General features: G+C 44.3%; 3 protein-coding genes across 3 annotated transcripts in view; 1 reads left to right on the forward strand and 2 right to left on the reverse strand.

The window, feature by feature from the left end:
* musk (muscle, skeletal, receptor tyrosine kinase) overlaps positions 1-2,016 on the reverse strand; it is a gene marked incomplete at its 5' end in the record, with an annotated part of 17,666 nt that extends 15,650 nt beyond the window's left edge. The window contains 3 exon segments of the mRNA XM_084483227.1: positions 470-513; positions 515-597; positions 1,944-2,016. Coding sequence (XP_084339353.1) covers positions 470-513; positions 515-597; positions 1,944-2,016 — 200 coding nt within the window.
* A 5,985-nt stretch (positions 2,017-8,001) lies between these two features.
* On the forward strand, positions 8,002-16,792 carry rassf6 (Ras association domain family member 6). The gene is made up of 11 exons (XM_084483365.1): positions 8,002-8,120; positions 12,009-12,064; positions 12,237-12,315; positions 12,724-12,887; positions 13,453-13,547; positions 14,181-14,380; positions 14,594-14,695; positions 15,125-15,176; positions 15,880-15,998; positions 16,090-16,187; positions 16,550-16,792. The coding sequence occupies exons 1-11, from the start codon at positions 8,040-8,042 to the stop codon at positions 16,620-16,622; spliced, it is 1,119 nt and encodes a 372-aa protein (XP_084339491.1). The 5' UTR covers positions 8,002-8,039; the 3' UTR covers positions 16,623-16,792.
* A 1,556-nt stretch (positions 16,793-18,348) lies between these two features.
* The window catches only part of LOC311363421 (cystatin), an 11,986-nt gene continuing 10,334 nt past the window's right edge, over positions 18,349-20,000 (reverse strand). The window contains exons 4-5 of the mRNA XM_084483366.1: positions 19,940-20,000; positions 18,349-19,229 (exon numbers count right to left, since the gene is read on the reverse strand). The exon at positions 19,940-20,000 is cut by the window's right edge and continues 41 nt beyond it. Coding sequence (XP_084339492.1) covers positions 19,080-19,229; positions 19,940-20,000 — 211 coding nt within the window. The 3' untranslated portion in view covers positions 18,349-19,079. The remainder of the gene's footprint in view (positions 19,230-19,939) is intronic.

Raw genomic sequence — 20,000 nt, forward strand, 5'->3', positions numbered from 1 at the left:
ACCATCTGACACTCACCAAAACAACAAAATTATTATCATATATTCATACTTTTTGGGATTAATGTAGATACATATGAGTGGACAGAAGGCCTCGGCCACCACGGTGGTCATGAAGTGATATTTTTCCCCGGGTTGTCCAAGTTCACATATCCTGCGTGAGACAACATGATGCGCTTTTAGTCCATCCCCGGTCCATCACCACATCCACAACATCCTCTGTCGCTCCACAACCACAGGGGTCTTTCCCTTAGTCCTTATGAATTCTCTTCTCAATATTTCCTTGACCTCGTTACATTTTCCCTGGAGGTCAAGGAAAAGTGGTTAGGACACAGTGGGACCCATATGCAGGAAGTAGAGACCACGACAGGAAGTAGAGACCACGGCAGGACGTGGAGACCATGACAGGAAGCACAGATAATCTGACAGGTTTGCTGATAAGGGAAGGGGCGGGGCTACGGCCTGCTCTTACAGGATTGGCTGGTTGTTCCGGGTCCAGGTGATGTCGGCGGGGGGGGCGGGACTCCACCTCACAGATGAAGGAGGCGTTGTGGTCCAACAGGACGTCCACCGTCTCCAGCAGCGTCACGATGCGAGGCGCTGTCAACCAATGGCAACACGTCTTTTTGTTATTTCATATCACCGTGACGACCAACGGTCACTCTATCACCGTGACGACCGGATGAAACTAAAGAGATGATGTTTGTCAGCAGGATGTTGTTGAGGACCAGAGAGAGGCCAGCTGCTTGGCATTCCTCACATTCCTCAGGAGTCAACGAACAGGAAGAGCAGAGGAGAGGAGGAGAGGAGGAGAAGAGGAGGGGAGGAGGAGAGGAGGGGAGGAGGAGAGGAGAAGAGGAGGGGAGGAGGAGAGGAGGGGAGGAGGAGAGGAGAAAGAGGAGGGGAGGAGGAGAGGAGGAGAGGAGGAGAGGAGGTGGGAGAGGTGACAGAGGATAGGATATGGGAGAGAGGACAGTGGAGAGGAGAGGAGGGGAGGAGAGAGGAGAGGAGAGGGAAGAATGGAAAGGACGGACAGGAGAAGAGAGAGGAGAGAAACTCCTCAATCACCTGTCTCTGTACCGTCTAACCCCTACCTGCTCCTTAATGACCTGTCTCTGTACTGTCTAACCCCTACCTGCTCCTTAATGACCTGTCTCTGTACCGTCTAACCCCTACCTGCTCCTTAATGACCTGTCTCTGTACTGTCTAACCCCTACCTGCTCCTTAATGACCTGTCTCTGTACTGTCTAACCCCTACCTGCTCCTTAATGACCTGTCTCTGTACTCACTGTCTAACCCCTACCTGCTCCTTAATGACCTGTCTCTGTACTGTCTAACCCCTACCTGCTCCTTAATGACCCGTCTCTGTACTAACCCCTACCTGCTCCTTAATGACCTGTCTCTGTACTGTCTAACCCCTACCTGCTCCTTAATGACCTGTCTCTGTACTGTCTAACCCCTACCTGCTCCTTAATGACCTGTCTCTGTACTGTCTAACCCCTACCTGCTCCTTAATGACCTGTCTCTGTACCGTCTAACCCCTACCTGCTCCTTAATGACCCGTCTCTGTACCGTCTAACCCCTACCTGCTCCTTAATGACCTGTCTCTGTACCGTCTAACCCCTACCTGCTCCTTAATGACCTGTCTCAGGCCCATGTCAGTGAGAAAACAGCACCATCTAGTGGTAAGCAGAGAACACTGACTCCTTCATGTTACAGAACGGTGTGCAGACTATCCGTATCTCATCTCTGTTCATATACTGTGACACAATATGGAAATGTATTGTAGAAGTACTCATGTACTTTTCATGTACTTTTCAGCAGCATTAATCAAAATATATTTTTGTATTACATGTTACTACAACAATGCCTTGATAATCATATGTCATATGTGTTTAAATTGATATATAGATATATAGAAACATAGATAGATAGACTGAGTTTACCTTTCTGAATGGCGTAGACCCAATCCACCAGTATCAACAGGAAGTAGATATTCAGACTTCCTCTCGTCTTCATCCTAGCTGGTTCTTTCTCTTTGTCTGTTTATAACTGGATCTGTCCGTTTGTAGCTTGTTCAAACTGGTCATCTACAGTTGTGTCTGGTTCTGTCTGGTTCTAACTGGTTCTAACTGGTTATGTCTGGTTGTAGGAAGTTTTTTCCGGTCCAGAACTCTGCTGTGATCCTATAGAGATAAGAACCTTCCGTCACTGCACTCAGCAGAGAGAGCGAGGGAGAGAGAGAGACTGTTTCTGTGTTTCTGGGTATGTGTGTGTGTGTGTGTGTCTGTGTGTGTGTGTGTGTGTGTGTGTGTGTGTGTGTGTGTGTGTGTGTGTGTGTGTGTGTGTGTGTGTGTGTGATAGACAGCAGCAGGTGGGAGCTTGGCTGTCGTCAGTTTCGTCACTGTGGCTAGATCTCTCTCTCTCTCTCTCTCTCTCTCTCTCTCTCTCTCTCTCTCTCTCTCTCTCTCTCTCTCTCTCTCTCTCTCTCTCTCTCTTCTCTTATTTCTCTCTCTCTCTCTCTCTCTCTCTCTTTCTCTTATTTCTCTCTCTCTCTCTCTCTGTCTCTCTCTCTATATATATGCATGCATATATATACATCTATATACATATATTGATGTACACAGCCCCACACACACACACACACACACACACACACACACACACACACACACATACAGGTCCACACCTGTTGGGGTATTTTAGGAAAGGAATTACATTGGAACAGTTTGTTGACCAAAGGACACATAGCTACACACAACTACACACATAAACACACAACTACACACAGATACGCACACCTACACACAACTTATCATGTACACACCATACAATGGATGAAATGGAGTGATGTTCTTCTGTCAATACTGTTTCACTGATGAAGACGACCGGTTCTCTTCAGTTAACTGATGAAGAGCCATGGTTCTCTTTACTGATGAAGAGCCATGGTTCTCTTTACTGATGAAGAGCCATGGTTCTCTTTACTGATGAAGAGCCATGGTTCTCTTTAGTAACTGATGAAGAGCCATGGTTCTCTTTACTGATGAAGTGCCATGGTTCTCTTTACTGATGAAGAGCCATGGTTCTCTTTAGTAACTGATGAAGAGCCATGGTTCTCTTCAGTTAACTGATGAAGAGCCATGGTTCTCTTTACTGATGAAGAGCCATGGTTCTCTTTAGTAACTGATGAACAGCCATGGTTCTCTTTAGTAACTGATCTTCATCAGTTACTAAAGAGAACCATGGCTCTTCATCAGCCATGGTTCTCTTCACTGATGAAGAGCCATGGTTCTCTTCACTGATGAAGAGGCCTGGTCATTGTAGGGTACAGTCTTTTTATTTTTAACCGGATAAAGTTATAGAACAGATGTAAGCCGTAGGAGATCACCAATGTTCCCTGATCGAGGTGGGATTCAGTTCTCAGTGTGCTGAGCTGCCAGTGGGAGCGGGTTGGCTGCCAGGCGGTGATTCATTAGTGAAGCACGAGGAGAGGCTGCTGGGCCGACCGGCAGGGGGAGGGACGAGACACGCCGGGTTCAGACCTCTGGGCCGTAGCTCACAGCCACACAGCGCTTCAGGTGTCACCGCCTGTCCTGAGGAGTGGAGGTCAATAACGTCCTCCTCTGAGAACAGAAAGGAGGAGAGGAGGAGAGGAGGAGAGGAGGAGAGGAGAGGAGGAGAGGAGGAGAGGACCCCTACCTGCTCCTTAATGACCTGTCTCTGTACTGTCTAACCCCTACCTGCTCCTTAATGACCTGTCTCTGTACTGTCTAACCCCTACCTGCTCCTTAATGACCTGTCTCTGTACTGTCTAACCCCTACCTGCTCGTTAATATGACTCTCCTCAGGCCCATGTCAGTGAGTAAACAGCACCATCTAGTGGTAAGCGGATAACACTTAACACACGAGGAACATTCAAATCGCTGTGCCGTAGCTCACGACCACAGAGCGCCAGAGGTGTGGACGTCAATGTCGTGTCCTTCTCTGAGAACATCGCTGCGACGACCTTATGGAAGCAAATCACTGACATCATGTTTGGTATTTGAAAATAGATTTTTTTTTAACCATTTCATTCATAACATTGAAATATTATACTTGGTCCTCGGAATTCACCTCATTGAAATGAAAAAAACTTTCATTATTCTATGAATATTCAAATTTTAATTCATTTTTAATTCAGATACAGATATTTTAAATATTTAAGTGGTCAAAACACAGACCAGAAATCTCTTCTATGTCTTCTCAACGACGTTAGATACAGTTCTAGCAACGGCTTGTGTTTCCAATGCTTTCAACGGAGCATTTGACGCTCAACAACAGAAATAGTCAATGCACAGCGAGCATGTACAACAACCTCTCACGTACGAGAGGGTCATCGCCTCGGCGACACTCGGGAGGCGTTGTTCTATAGCGGTCCATAGCAACCACCATAGCGACCTTGACAGTCAGGTGACAAGGATGCAGGCCCATTGAAAAGTATAGGCCAAAAAAAATAACTTTTTTATTTTGAACCCTAGTCTCTGCCTCATATTAGAAAGATCTGAGTTGATGAAATAAATGACATAGAAGCTAAATTATTCAGAATTATAAATTATTCTGTCATCCATTATGAATTAGGCTTTACACCTGCAGTCACTGGAAACGCTGGTGAAGTTCAGAGTCAGCTTCACAAGTGGAATCTCAGCTTACAGAATTCTGTTTCTGTATTTCCTAATCATTTATATAAAATATAAATATATGTTTTCAATCAGCTGAAACTCCTCTAGTCTGAGAAGGCTGTACCTGAGCACGAATGATCGACTGGATTCCAGAGACAAGCTGCTCTCTGAATGGGAGGCCACATTGTACATGGAAACTCTTTGTTTTGCGCAACCTGTTTAAAAGCTGATCAAAAAAATCCTGGTTCATATCCAGATCCATGTCCTTCTACAGCTTTGTAGAGTTAAAGACTTTTTCCTCAACTATATGGAAGAAAAAAACACCTCGACTCAGGGCGTATTCACACCTGCCTGGTTTGGTTCAAACCAAACCAAAGGAATCGCTGGTGCGGACCTTTTGGGCTGATGTGAACACAAACCATCGACCGCTGGAGCGGACCAAACAGTCGGACCGAGACCCCGGAGAGGTGGTCTCGGTTTTCCCCCTTTTGTTTTCTTTACCGCCTTACCGCCTTACCCCGCCCCAGACCCTTTTGTCCAATGATTGAACGGTCTTTGCACACATGTGGGTTTGTTGACAAATTCTGGGACTGTTGCGAAAATTGCAACATGAAAAGGAACCGCAGCAAACCAAAAAGTAAACATTGTATTTTGGTTCGGACCAAAGGGAGCAAACTAAAGGACTTTCCTGGTGTGAATACGCCCTTAGATGAATGATGTTCTGTGGTTCTGCTATGCATGTGAAGCTGTTCGTTCTCTTTGCTCTGTAAACGTCATAACTGACATTTTGTGCAGTGAAATCCAAACTCCAGCACCCTGTAGTGTTTGTATTCTTTGCCTTTCAGTGTGTCCTCAATGAAAGAATAAGCCATTGAGTCCATGAGCCATTAAGAACACACAATGTTTGTCATGCGGTCTCAATGGCTCCTTGGGTCGCTGGCAATCTCACAGTTCTGCACACAAGTCTCAATGTCTATGTGCATGCAAGGCCAACTCGTGTACGTCTCTAACATTTTTCAACACCCACCAATAAGTTTTCTTCGTTCACTTTTCTCACCCCTTGAAGTGTTTGGGTGGCTTTGCCAGATTCACATGAACTTGCTGCTGTAACCGTTCCATCACTCTCCTCCTCCTCCATCACTCTCCTCCTCCTTCATCACTCTCCTCCTTTCATCCTTCAACACTGAAGGATGAAGGATAGCTAGAGAGGCACTTCTCAGCCATTTCAGCCCATTTTGGTCACTGGCGTCTGTGCATCTGGATCTATCCAAATTGATTGGCAAATCTTCATCTGTGGTGCTTTTGGCATTGCGTAAGCTAGCCCTACTCAATGTGTTGGCTACTACTAGGTGTTTGCTAGGCTTGAATTCAAATGTAAGATCATACATCACAGCATTGAACGTTGTAAGTGCAGCTGAGCTTCACCTAGTGGTGTCTGTGAGAGACGTTAAGTGGCTTATGATCTGTCTCTGTACTGCTGTTCCTCTGTAAACATATTCACAAAACGTTTCAGAGCAAAACACTGCTTAGTGTCTCCTTTTCTATATTGCCGTAGGCTAGTTTATTTCCGCAGTTTCCATAGTGTGACTGGATAGCACTCTGCGTCGTGCTTTGTAGTAGCAGAGCTCCTACGCCGGCTACGATGCATCAGTAGATACTATCAATGGTTTGTCGTCGTAGTATTTAGGACTGGCTCTTCAGTTTGCATGCTTCGACTTCCACTGCCACATGGTGACCGTTTCCAACAGGCTTAACAGCAGATGACATCTGTGACCTTTAGGCTCCGTCCACAGGAGGAACACTCCAGCTGTCCCCAGCGGGACATCGTCCAGCTGTCCCCAGCGACACAAGAGACATGTCTCCTGGCAGCATTCTGCCAAGAATTCACCTGGAACCAAGCCATGTGCAATCATTGACCTGATCGTTTTACACAAAAACTACAAAACTGAATTCAAGCCCACAGTTGCTAACTAACCCTCATACCGGCCGTAAAGTGGACGGGCCAGAGACTTCTAGGTGGTTAACAACGTGTACAGTACTGCTCTGCAAGGTGGTAGAGCTTCTTTAATCAGGGCTTGTTCCTTATATTACATTATCCCTTTCCTTCTCACTTAGTCTGTAGGTTGATTATAAATGATGTTTGTATTTAAAGTAACACGATGGATCACGAACACAAAGAAAAGAAACAATCCATCTGTCCAATGATACCTGATTCAGAATCCAAGATGTGTTTGCTGACAAACAGTTTCATCGATTCCACGGTTTGCTTTAAATGGCTTTGAAGGAGTTGTGCCTCCTGGGGGCTGGTTCAGACGTAGTGCTGACCAAGTTACCATACAGCACTCTAGTCATTCAGCAGACTGTTTACACTCACATCCCCATGTCCACAGTCCATTTGGATGATGGTGCCTGATAAATAGTTTGATATTTACAAATAGTACATAAAAAGTGATTTAAAACATATTTTGAGTTCAAGGTAATACAGTCTTGAAGTTGTTCTGTTTCATAAGAGAAGATAACACTTTTTAATTCTACATTACTTTATTGGAGCTGTTCAACTCATACGGTTATGTTCTTATCTAGAGTACTGGAAGAGCAAGCAGACTAAAGCAAATAGACGTGATGATAGCGTTCTTAAAGAGACAGAAGGCTGTTTTTTTCTGCTCTGGCATTTTCTGACCTGCATCAATATTCCACCTGAATTTGACCAATCAGCTTGCTAAGCTAAATAGCCTGCTAACAATCTGGCTAAGCTCCTATGCATGCTGAGCTAAATGCTAACCAGCTGGCTACGATCAATGCTAAACAGCTGGCTAAGCTAAATGCTAACCTGCTAGCTAAGCAACATGCTAACTAGCTAGATAAGCTACATTCTAACAGCTTCCTAAATGACCAGGTTAGCTAAATGCTAACCTGCGAGCTAAGCTATATGCTAACCTTCTGGCTAAGCTACATGCTAATCTTCTGGCTAAGCTACATGCTAACCTGCTAGCTAAGCTATATGCTAACCTTCTCGCTAAGCTACATGCTAACATACTAGCTAAGCTATATGCTAACCTTCTGGCTAAGCTACATGCTAATCTTCTGGCTAAGCTACATGCTAATCTTCTGGCTAAGCTACATGCTAACCTGCTAGCTAAGCTATATGCTGACATTCTCGCTAAGCTACATGCTAACCTGCTAGCTAAGCTATATGCTAACATTCTCTCTAAGCTACATGCTAACCTACTAGCTAAGCTACATGCTAACCTGCCAGATAAGCTATGTGCTAACCTGCGGGCTAAGCTACGTGCTAACCTTCTGGCTCAGGTACAGAGCTATCCTGCCGGTACAAACCGGGGCGGGTTACAGCAGAGGGAGCAACATGCATTTTGCGGTGCGTTCATGCACACACGTGCACACACGAACACACCCTGCAGGGCTGGGCGCTGGGTGCAGACGCTCCGTGGTGGAGGTGAACTGAAGGTAGGCACACTTTAGTCTCCAGGTTAAGACGGACTGGACTAGCTACGTAACAATACCAATCCTGTAGCGTTGAAATGCTAACAACTGTACTGTAGAAATAGTGACACTGTAGTGCAGACACACGCACGGTGACTTTAACTCACTGTCTATGTCTCCTGGAGCGAGCTTGTAAACGGTTGAGTTTAATATTTGATTTGACCGAACATGTCTTTCTTCAGGTGTGTTCATTTTGAAACTGACGAGAGGAATCCACCGACCACAAAGTTCATTCATCAGCTGTATTTGATTTGCTAGTTGACCGTTTTGAGCTCATCACTGTGGTGTTAGCATGGCATAGCACAGCTTTATACTTTCACTTTTATTGTTCCTGATGTCAACAAATGTTTTTTTTTGCTACAAGAGAGACTGTGAGGGAGAGAGGGGGGGGAGAGAGAGGGGGGGGGGGGAGAGAGGGGGGGAGAGAGAGGGGGGAGAGAGAGGGAAGTGTGTGAAGGCCCTCCCATGTGACCTTTGAACCCTGCTGTTAAACAATGAAGATCACTGAACCAATAGCGTGAGGGATTCTGAATACATGACTATAGATGGGTTAAAGTGCAGAGACACACCCCCCCCCCCCCCCCCACACACACACACACACACACACACACACACACACACACACACACACACACACACACACACACACACACACACACACACACACACACACACACACACACAGAGGACAACTCATGCTTGAGCAAACACGCAGGTAAAAACTAGACAAGCGTGTTTTCGCATTCATATTAATTGAATCATCATATTCATAACAACAGGGCGGTTCTATGTTATATTAATATAATCATCATGATGTAACATGGTTGTTCAAAAATACACACACTCAACACCACCTCAGTTATTTATGCATACATATATATATATATATATATATATATATATATATATATATATGCGTGTGTGTGTGTTGTAGTACAACTATAGTTCTACCACTACAAAAGTAGGGTTAATAGTACTATAGTATATAAGTACTATGGTAGTAGTACTGTTGTTATGAACATGATTAATATTCTAAACAACACAGTGTTTCTATGTTATATCAATGTTGCATTCTGTGAGCCTTCCTGGTTTGTTGACCCGGGACAGTCCAGCAGGGGGCGGTAAAGCAACACTTATTGATGCCGGCAGCCATACAAGCGGTAGGCTGAGATGAGGCCCCTTATTTCGAAATCTCTCCGGTTTGCAGCCTTTCTTTTAAAAACGTGCTTCTTTGCAAACCAAATCATCTATACTCATGTTGTTATCGAATCCCCTGAAAAGCGTTAAAGGGGTGATATAATGCGTTTTCGATTTTTCCCTTTGCTTTAGACCATTATATGACGTATATGTTTTACGCATTCTGAAGTAGAACAATGTAAAGGGCTCATGTCATGCCGCGGTGTGGTTAGCTGGTACACGCCGTCTGAAAAGCATTCCTTCCCTGTGCCATAGTGACATCACAAGTGGGTGTGTCCACCTAGATATATGGAGGCTAGAGGAGCAGCGTTTGCTACAGTCCACTGGGTAGGCTGGTCCACTACATCTGCATGTTTCCGAGAGCCTTAAACCCGGGGAAGCGGATTTCGACATAAACCGCTGGCGAGATGGAAGTCCACACACACACACACACACACACACACACACACACACACACACACACACACACACACACACACACACACACACACACACACACACACACACACACACACACACACAGGGTGGCGTTCCGTCAAAGTGTCTCAGAGGCTTTGCCTCGCTGAGATGTGCCTCAAGCAGCCCAGTGAAGATGAGCAGGCTTCATCCTTTCCCCTTGTGATCCCAAGTGTGAAATTGTGTAGTGAGCGGCAGTTTGCGGATAAGCGGGATTATGATAAGTGAGTGCATTCTTTAATACAGCCATGCGTTGGAGAGGTTCATTTTTATAGGTTGTTTCCCTGTTTGATTAGAAGTAGGCTATCACTTTATATCTAAAAGTAAACTATTGCGATTCAACTACACACCGTCATTTTATCAAAAGCAACCTTTATTCACGCCCCGCAATGCAAGTATTGGCATGTAGTGCCGATTGATATCGAGATGAATGATCAATACATATAACAGATAGTGATTATAGGCAGGGGCGGAAGGCCCCATCGAGGCCTTTTGGGGCCCCCAAAATACCGTCCTTATATTTCTCCCCCATATCTATATTGTTCTTATAAAAATCCGATCGCAACTCCGCCACGACACCCCCCCCCCCCCCCCGGAGCCCCCTACGGTCTAAGTACGCCACTGATTATAGGTCTATGATTATAGCTGACCACTATGGATGCAATAGGAGCTCTGTGTTGAGAACCATACCTCTGCCATGTCCTACAGTGTATGTGTCCACGATGACTATTACAAAAATGACCCGATTGTGATTGGTTAAAATTATTAATTTGCAGGCTAAAGCCGTCAAAAAACGACGTTGCTTTTTCCACAAAACAGAAATCGTGGCGCATGTGTACACTCCCATTCAGCTCTTCAAATCGTAATAATTGTATTGACATGGAATAAAATCGCGTTCAATTCAAAATTACCTTTACTTGTAAGCAATGACGTATAGTTTTGTATTAACAGACTAAATCTAATCTCTATCAACGAACCTCATCACTTGACACTTCGATTTTTCCAACGCTGTCCTAGACCTCCTAGAGACATCAGTTCAGAAGCTCCTTCTGGCTCCTTAAGGGAGGGGTGGGGGAGTTCAGTGGGTTGCAATCAGCCACCTCGCCCCTCGATACCCCTCTAATTGTTCATATATTTAATAATAATATAATAATTACACAGAGTAGGTACAGTATATAGTTATAATATCATTCTGGGTGTATTCTGTGAACTAATGCGTGTTTAATTAGTTCTGGTCCGGACCACTGGAGGCAGCTGGTACATAGCTGACATACCTCAGGTAGAGAGCCACTGAGACCGAGAGGAGAGAGAGACATGCTCACACAGAGAGAGAGGGGAGAGAGACATGCTGAGACAGAGAGAGAGAGAGAGAGAGAGGGGAGAGAGACTTGCTGAGACAGAGAGAGAGAGAGAGAGGGGAGAGAGACTTGCTGAGACAGAGAGAGAGAGAGAGAGAGAGGGGAGAAAGACATGCTGAGACAGAGAGCGGGAGGGAGGGGGTGAGAGCAAGAAAGAGGGAGAAGGGAGTGAGTGAGTGAGAGAGGGAGGGAGTAAGTGAAAGAGAAAGAGAGCGAGGGAGAGAGAGAGGGAAGGAGTGAGTGAGTGAGGTGTATTTGCAGATGACGGTCCCATTTCTTAGTGTCGTGGCATACATCCTCAGAATAACAGAGAGAGAGAGGGGTAATTATAGAGAGGGGCGAGAGAGAGCGAGTAGCCACGTGTTTCTTCTGAAAAATAAACAAATTACAGGCTGTAACCGGGGAGAGAGAGACGGGGAGAGAGAGACGGGGAGAGAGAGAGACGGGGAGAGAGAAGGAAAAAGGGAAGGGGAGAAGGAGGGACGGAGAAAGCCATTACGAGAAAGAGAAAGCGAGAGAGTGAAGGGAGAGAGGGCGGCAGGGAGAGAGAGAGGGGGACATTGAGGACATCAAGGTAAGAATCTCTAGAAGGTTCCTTCGAAAGGATTTGTTTGTTTTCTCAAATGGTCCCTGGCCATGTGCCTGTGTGTTTACGTGGTGTGTGTGTGTGTGTGTGTGTGCCTGTGTGTTTACGTGGTGTGTGTGTGTGTGTGTGTGTGTGTGTGCCTGTGTGTTTACGTGGTGTGTGTGTCTGTGTGGGTGTGTGTGTGTTTACGTGGTGTGTGTGTGTGTGTGTGCCTGTGTGTTTACGTGGTGTGTGTGTGTGTGTGTGTGTGTGTAGATGGATCCTCCTCTTCCACCAGTGATTCCTGCAGGTGCAGGAAGACCCCTTACCAGGTGACACCCTGATGTGTTGTTGTGATGTGTTTTTGTGTTGTTGTGTTGTTCTGTTGTGGTGTTGTTGTGTTGTGATGTGTTGTTATGATGTGTTGTTCTGTTGTTCTCTTGTGTTGTTATGATGTGTTGTTGTGTTGTTGTGTGAGTGTGTAACAGTGTGTATTTATTTCAGGTCAGAGTTTCTTTCCTTGTTGACGACATACAACTGTTACCTGAAGGACAACGTGCAGCACCACCTCACCTACTGTCAGGTACAGCTGTTCATACATTATTAGATTAGCCGCTACGAGCCGTTTTGAAAACCTGCCTCTTCCTGTGTTTTAGTGGCATCACAAGTGGGCGTGTCCACCTGGCTGTGTGCTGTGATAGGTCGGTCCACCAGCCCACCCAGTGGACCGTAGCACACGTCGCTCATCTGTCCGTCACACGTCTAGGTGGACACGCCCACTTGTGATGTCACTAAAACACAGGAAGAGGCAGGTTTGCAGGGTTTTCGGTTTTGGGAATCAGGACTGCTTGTTGGGGAATAGGTTTGGTTAATGTGTGTTGAACTGTGTTAGCAGAAAGCCTTCTACACACACAACGCTTTGTACATTTGAGAAGTGGTGTTGCGTGTGCCAGGCCCAGTACAGCAGTGCTGATGTTGGTAACGTTGCCAGGGTGACGGCGGGGGCGTGGCTTTGGAGGGTCTCCTCAACATCTCCTGGGGAGTCCGCCGGCCAATCAGACTGAAGATCCAGGATGAGAAGCAGACCCTCCCCATGGCTCAGCTCATGTCACCTGACGCGGGCGGCCCGGTCCTCAGTCCTCTGGACGATAAGAGGTCGGTATTTATACATGTATTCAAATGGATCCTATTTATGTATTTATTTAATGATATCATGTTTCTACAGGGCTTGTACATGACTCCATTTCAGAAGTATAGCAGTAGAATGTTAGTGATAGTGCTTTGGTCATTGTTTAGTAATTAATTGTGCATTAATCGTTGTCATTATGGGGTGACATTGTTGTGTATGCATGAAAAGTCCCATGATGCATTCTGATGTACAAGCCCTATATCGTATTCATAGAATATATGTATACATTCATTATATGCGTCATTATATTTATTAATTCATTATATTGAAATGATATTTAGTCACATTTATGTTGGGATTTCATGCATGCTCTCTCTCTCTCTCTCTCTCTTTCTCCCCCCCTCTCTCTCTCTCTCTCTCTCTCTCTCTCTCTCTCTCTCTCTCTCTCTCTCTCTCTCTCTTTCTCCCCCCCTCTCTCTCTCTCTCTCTCTCTCTCTCTCTCTCTCTCTCTCTCTCTCTCTCTCTCTCTCTCTCTCTCTCTCTCTCTCTCTCTCTCTCTCTCTCTCTCTCTCTCTCTCTCTCTCTCTCTAGGGGTATGACGAGATGGGGAGAGTATAGTGACCTCCACCAGATCGATGAGATGTCTGAGACGTCGGCTGAGGCGGCTCTGGACAGCCAACCAGCAGGTCGGGTCGTTGGTTGTGATGTTGTCCTTTTCTGTTCATCAGTTTGTTGTCATGTTTCATTGGTTGTCGTGTTTTTTGGGGTTTTGTCGCTTGATGTTTTCATTGTTAACAATATCTTGAGGACAAACTCGAATTTAAAAGAAACTTGAATGAAAACATGTTATTTAGCCAACTGTTTATTTTTGTCTGTCTATTATGACTAATGACTAATGACTTATTGTGTTTGTTCATAATTAAACAAGTAATATTTTAGCTGTTTATTTATAACTAGCAGAGTTGAGTTTAACTAACTATTTACAACTAACCAGGTTGTGTTTTAGCTGACTATTTATTTACAACTAACCAGGTTGTGTTTTAGCTGACTATTTATTTACAACTAACCAGGTTGTGTTTTAGCGGACTATTTATTTACAACTAACCAGGTTGTGTTTTAGCGGACTATTTATTTACAACTAACCAGGTTGTGTTTTAGCGGACTATTTATTTACACCTAACCAGGTTGTGTTTTAGCTGACTATTTATTTACAACTAACCAGGTTGTGTTTTAGCCCACTGTAACCATTGATGCTGAAGTTAGCTCTGATGCTGAAGCTGTGCGTTAGCTCGGCGTTGATACATGACCACCGTCTGCAGGCCCTCGTATCTACGAGTCGTCCACCCTCCGGCCCGAGAAGCCCAAACCCCTGGAGCTGGAGGCGGAGTCTAACCTTTTCCGCTGCATGAGCGACGCCTCATTGGTCAAGAGGAGGAGGGGGCGGGGCAAGACGGCCGCACAACGAGAGAGAGAAAAGCAACATCGGTTTTCTATCAACGGCCACTTCTACAACTATAAGGTTGTTGTGTCTTCTGTAAACTATCACTGCTGTAGCTTAACGTTTGTCCTGTCTTCTGTTATATAATATTGTCCTCTCTCTCTCTCTCTCTCTCTCTCTCTCTCTCTCTCTCTCCCTCTCACCCTCTCTCTCACCCTCTCTCTCACCCTCTCTCTCTCTCTCTCTCTCTCTCTCTCTCACCCTCTCACCCTCTCTCTCTCTCTCTCTCTCCAGACCTCTATCTTTGTTCCTTCTTTCGGTACGCCCACCAAGGTCAGGATCTCCAGCCAGATGAGGACTCACCAGGTGATAGAACAGCTACTGCACAAGTTCAAGGTACTACTACTACCACTACTACTACTACTACTACTGCTACTACTACTACTACTACTACTAGCATTACTACTACTACTGCTACTACTACTACTACTACTACTAGCATTACTACTACTACTACTACCACTACCACTACCACCACTACCACCACCACCACCACTACTACTACTACCACTACTACCACTACCACCACTACTACTACTACCACTACCACTACTACCACTACTACTACTACTACTAGTTACTCTTCTGTAGCTTAGTATTTCCACTTCTTCTGTGCTTTAATATTACCTGTGGGGTTTAGTATTTCTTCTGGGGTCTAGTATTCCTTCTGGGCTTCAGTATTGCTTCTGGGGTTTAGTATTTCGTCGTCTGTTGCCGGGTAGGCTAGTTCTTCTGTGATTGAGTGTTTCCTCTCCTGTGTTTCAGATAGAGAACGACCCCCAGGACTTCGCTCTCTACTGCCTCCACCAGACTGGAGGTCAGAGCTACATATCTCTTTGTGTCGATTGAAATACATGGTTTTATTAACTGTATACGCGTAGTAGGGTTTTGCATATTCTAATCTGATTCGTCATGCCAGACTCATCGTCGACTGATCTCCATTATCTCCATTAAACCTCCATTATCTCCATTATCTCCATTAAACCTCCACTGTCTTCTCACTGTATCCCGCTGCTGGTCCATCTCTGCTACCAACAAATCAACTTTGCCCGATATGACAACAATGTGCTCATCTGTTCATGTCAGCATCTGCATTCAAATCAACCGAAAATACAATTAGCTAGTAATTAATCTATGAAAGGAAACGGTGTCCGGTCTCCGTTGTGTCCGATACGTCCGGTATTCACCTCCGATCCGGACATAACCCGCATCGGTAATGACAACGTAGCAACGGAGGAGCTTTTCTCTCATTAAGCTTTTTAGGTCCATGTGACTGATCATGTGACTGATCATGTGACTGATCCGTTTCAGCTGAACTAATGCAGCAGCGTTCACCACAGCAGCGCAGTGAGAATACACTACAGAGCAGAGGAGGGGAAAACACTTTCGCCATCGTGAGTGATTGACAGCGGCCGAATTGCCGCCAAACTTTCGTTTGTTTTCCTGATTTTGTGTATCTGTGTGTGTGTGTGTGTGTGTGTGTGTGTGTGTGTGTGTGTGTGTGCGTGTGTGCGCGTCAGCGAGGAGGAAGCTGACTGGTCAGGACCAGCCCCTATGGGAGCGCTTCCTGCAGGGTCCTTCTGAGGACATCATGAAGGTCTTCCTGATGGACAGCGATGAACAGGAAGTCAGCAACGATGTGAGTCTTCTTCCTGTGATGCCATCCCCCATGTCATTGTGTGTGTGTGTGTGTGTGTGTGTTGGTAGTAACTCTTCTTCTGTGGTGTCAGGTGGCTCAATATCTGAACCTAGAGCTGCCCATCCTAGAACAGGTTCTGCTCAAACTCAAAGAAGAAGAGAACCGAGAAATACATACCGTCATCACCAAGTCAGTACCCTCGCTCTCTCTCTCTCACTCACTCACTCACTCACTCACTCACTCACTCACTCACTCACTCACTCACTCACTCACTCACTCACTCACTCACTCACTCACTCACTCACTCACTCACTCACTCAACCACTCACTCACTCACCTCCTCTAGACTAGAGGCTGACACTTCCTCTAGAGGCATGGAGATGTAAAGATATTTATATCCCGATCTATATACATAACGAATAATTTGAAAATGTTACTCATTGCTTAAACTTTATCGGAAAGAACGCATATTTCCCCAAATCGAATATAACATCTGTGTCTGTGGTGTGTGTGTGTGTGTGTGTGTGTGTGTGTGTGTGTGTGTGTTACAGATATCACCATCAGCACAGTTTGATGTCTCACATGCTCAGCAGCCAGATCACCCCCATTGAGACCAGTGTCTGACCATTGAGACCAGTGTCTGACCATTAAGACCAATGTCTGACCATTGAGACCAGTGTCTGACCATTGAGACCAGTGTCTGACCATTGAGACCAGTGTCTGACCATTGAGACCAGTGTCTGACCAGGATATTCACGTCTGGTAACTTAACGGAATAAAATCTGAAATATGAATGACTCTCTATTCACTTTACAAAGTACACACACAAGTGTGTGTGTGTGTGTGTGTTGGAAATAACACACACATACATACACACACGCACAAACAAAGGCACACATGCCTATAAGCACACAAACATTAGTGAGTCCTAACAGAAAGATCTAGGTGTGACCAGGGTTGTTTACCTTACTTTATAACACACACATCATGTTTTTATCACAGCTGTCAAACTACCCAGGCACTACCTCTATGTGGCCCAAAAAATTTGTCTTCCATAATTATTTTGTTCTCCGTCAAAACACAACCTAGTCCATCGGTCTCTACCTGTCACCTGCTGACCTTGAAATCTCAGCACAGGATTAGTCTGTGGGAAGTACAACACTTAAACTCTAACAAGGAAAGAGTTCTAATAAAGTTTAAACTTTTAAGACTTTTATTAGTATTTGTATAAGTAATACAAAAGCCACGCTGGCCTGCGGAGCACCTGCTTTTCCAGTTTGGGCTCCAGTATTACAACCTCTCTTCTGTGATTGCTCCAATGATCTCGGGGGACAGGGTTGTTATCAAACAATTCCCATGATGCACGCCTCTGTTGTTTTCGATATTCTGGGATTTGTGCCATGCATCATAATCTAACGTATCAAAGTCCTCTTCTGAACATTCTCTACCCTTGTATCTCTCACGGTCACGGACGTGTCATTCTCACATCTTGTTACTGAGGCCCTGAAGTGTACAGTCTGTTCCTGAACACACAGTACAGATGCTTTGTCTCTCTGAATCTCTCTGGTGGTTCTGCTGTGGGTCTCCAGGTCAGTCAGTCCATACTGGTGGCCTGGATCACATGATCCGTCTAAGAAGAGAGAGTCGTTATGTACGGCAAGTTATTAATTATAATCCTTATAATCCACAATAACCGTTTTACTAATAATTATATTACATATAATATTTATACAGTGTATTATATATAATATATATTCAAATAAAGGCATATGTGAAAGTGTTCGAGAGCATAATTATTATTCGTAAACTAGGGGTTGAGAAACCGAGTTTGCGACTAGGAACTCAGCATTTGCGCACCGTTATATTTTTCCTGATGGGAAGTCGGAATAGTCCAACCTCCGAGTTATAATCGGACACAGCATTGTCTGTAAAAAAACATGAATGGCAAAAGGAAGTTTGCCATATTTTTGATTACGAAAAAAATGCAGCAGCAGTTTATGGTTCTTTGGAAACATGAAGAACAAAGGAGACAAAATCAGAGGGAAATATAAATGATTCAAAAACATATTGGATAATTACAATTATATTTTGTGTATTTTAAAAAAAAAAGGTCACTTGCCTGGACAGGCAACTACATGTCACATTTTAGTTGCCCGATCACAGAGTTCACCTGCCGCGGGCAAGAGGGCAGCCGTTAATGTGGAGGCCTGCTTGACACTGCAACATTGTTCTGAGAATACATCAACGTCACCTATTTTGGCAAAACTCACAGTGCAGTAATTGCACTGATAAGGAAAATGAAAAACACTACAGATGTTCTTTCGGGGATGTAATGATGAAATCAGTGCACAAGTACAAAAAGGTAACAAAGCAAATATTTATTTGTAACTGTAATACAGTAAAATGTTCAGCTGAACTGACTGCAAAAAAAAGTTTTTCGTAGGCCAACAAAAAATAAAGATAAAAATATAAATGAGGTGAAACAGATGTACATGTACTTCAGTCTGTGTCCCACCTCCGATCCTGATCAGACCAAATGTGTGAAAACAATGGAATTATGCTTAGAGTTTAGCAGTCTGGAGACTTGTAGTTGATACATGAGTTTTTTGTGTTTAGTGATTTTTTGTGTGTATACAATCGAGAAAAACTAACAAAATGTATTACATAGGTCATTTCATTTGTTGATATTTTATTGGGGAATTGTTACATATTATTCCTTTCAATGTATTCAGTTTTTTTTGTTGATTTGTAACATGACTGAATCTTTTTTGATAGTAATATCAAAATGAAAGAGTAAACTAATAACACACTCCAACGAGCTAAAAGCACGGCAAAAAAGTTAACAAGCCCGATCAAGCCGACAATAAAAAAAACCTGCTGCTACTTTGTATTATTCAACGTTGTTCAGATATCCAAATTCATCCAAATATATGGTAATATATCATCCAAATACATCTGAATATATTCTAATATATAATCCAAACACAAATACATGTCAAAATATATCCAAACAAATCGTACGTACCGGATTGCACAAAAGATTTGTTCAAAAAGAACGAATCGTTCGTGAATCGCACATCACTAGTTGGGGGAGGCGTTGTCCAGGGGGGGGGACAGAGGGGGGGAGGGGGTGGGCGAGGAGGGGGACACCATCTTACTGCAGGAGGACTCCTCCATCTGGTGGACCTGCTTCCGGGGGTTGAAGCTCAGCTCAAACCTGCACACCAGTCGCTGGACACAGGAGGTCAGGGTGAGACGTGTGACCAGGTGCAGGTGAACCAATAAAAGACCAGGGGCTTGTTGCCATAGCTCCAGTGCTGCCACAAAGGGAGCTGTTTCTGAGTTCAGAAACGCGGACAAGTTAGGCCTTAAGGCCTTGACTTTATAAATATATATTAGTAATAACATTATTATCATATATTAAACTTATTGCTAGTTCCCTCATGAATCCCTCACGAATATGCCATGCAACAATGTTGCAAACAGTTTCAATTTATACTTCTGTGCAAACTACGCAACGTGTCATTACACCCAATGTGCACTAGAGGGATTTACCAACAGTGTGCACCTCAATGGACACTAGACTCCAAAGTAAAAGTCCCCATTGTTTGTCTGGCGAGTGCGTAGGAGTCAGACAAACCACGCAGAACAATGTTGTGGTCTTTAGGAAGCAAGCGCTATTTCACTTTTATAACAATATATAATATATATAATAACATATATTATGCTCTATTATGTTTGTTATTATTGTCATACTTCACTGTCATATAGAAAACACATTATATAAATGTTTACTGTTAACATTATAGCTAATAACATATTTATACATCATATTTCTAGCTTAATCACACAAACATTGAGTCATTAAAACAAGGTAACACATCCAGTGTGCCTCTGACAGATGAGACCTTCTGGGTGAATCGTGAGCAGAGAGTAAAAACCTTTTTTCCCAGAGTGCACTTGTCCACTTGGTTGGTTTCAGACTTCAGGCAGGTCGTTTTC

This window comes from Micromesistius poutassou (assembly GCF_964030765.1).
Source record: "Micromesistius poutassou genome assembly, chromosome: 18".
NCBI lineage: Eukaryota > Metazoa > Chordata > Actinopteri > Gadiformes > Gadidae > Micromesistius > Micromesistius poutassou.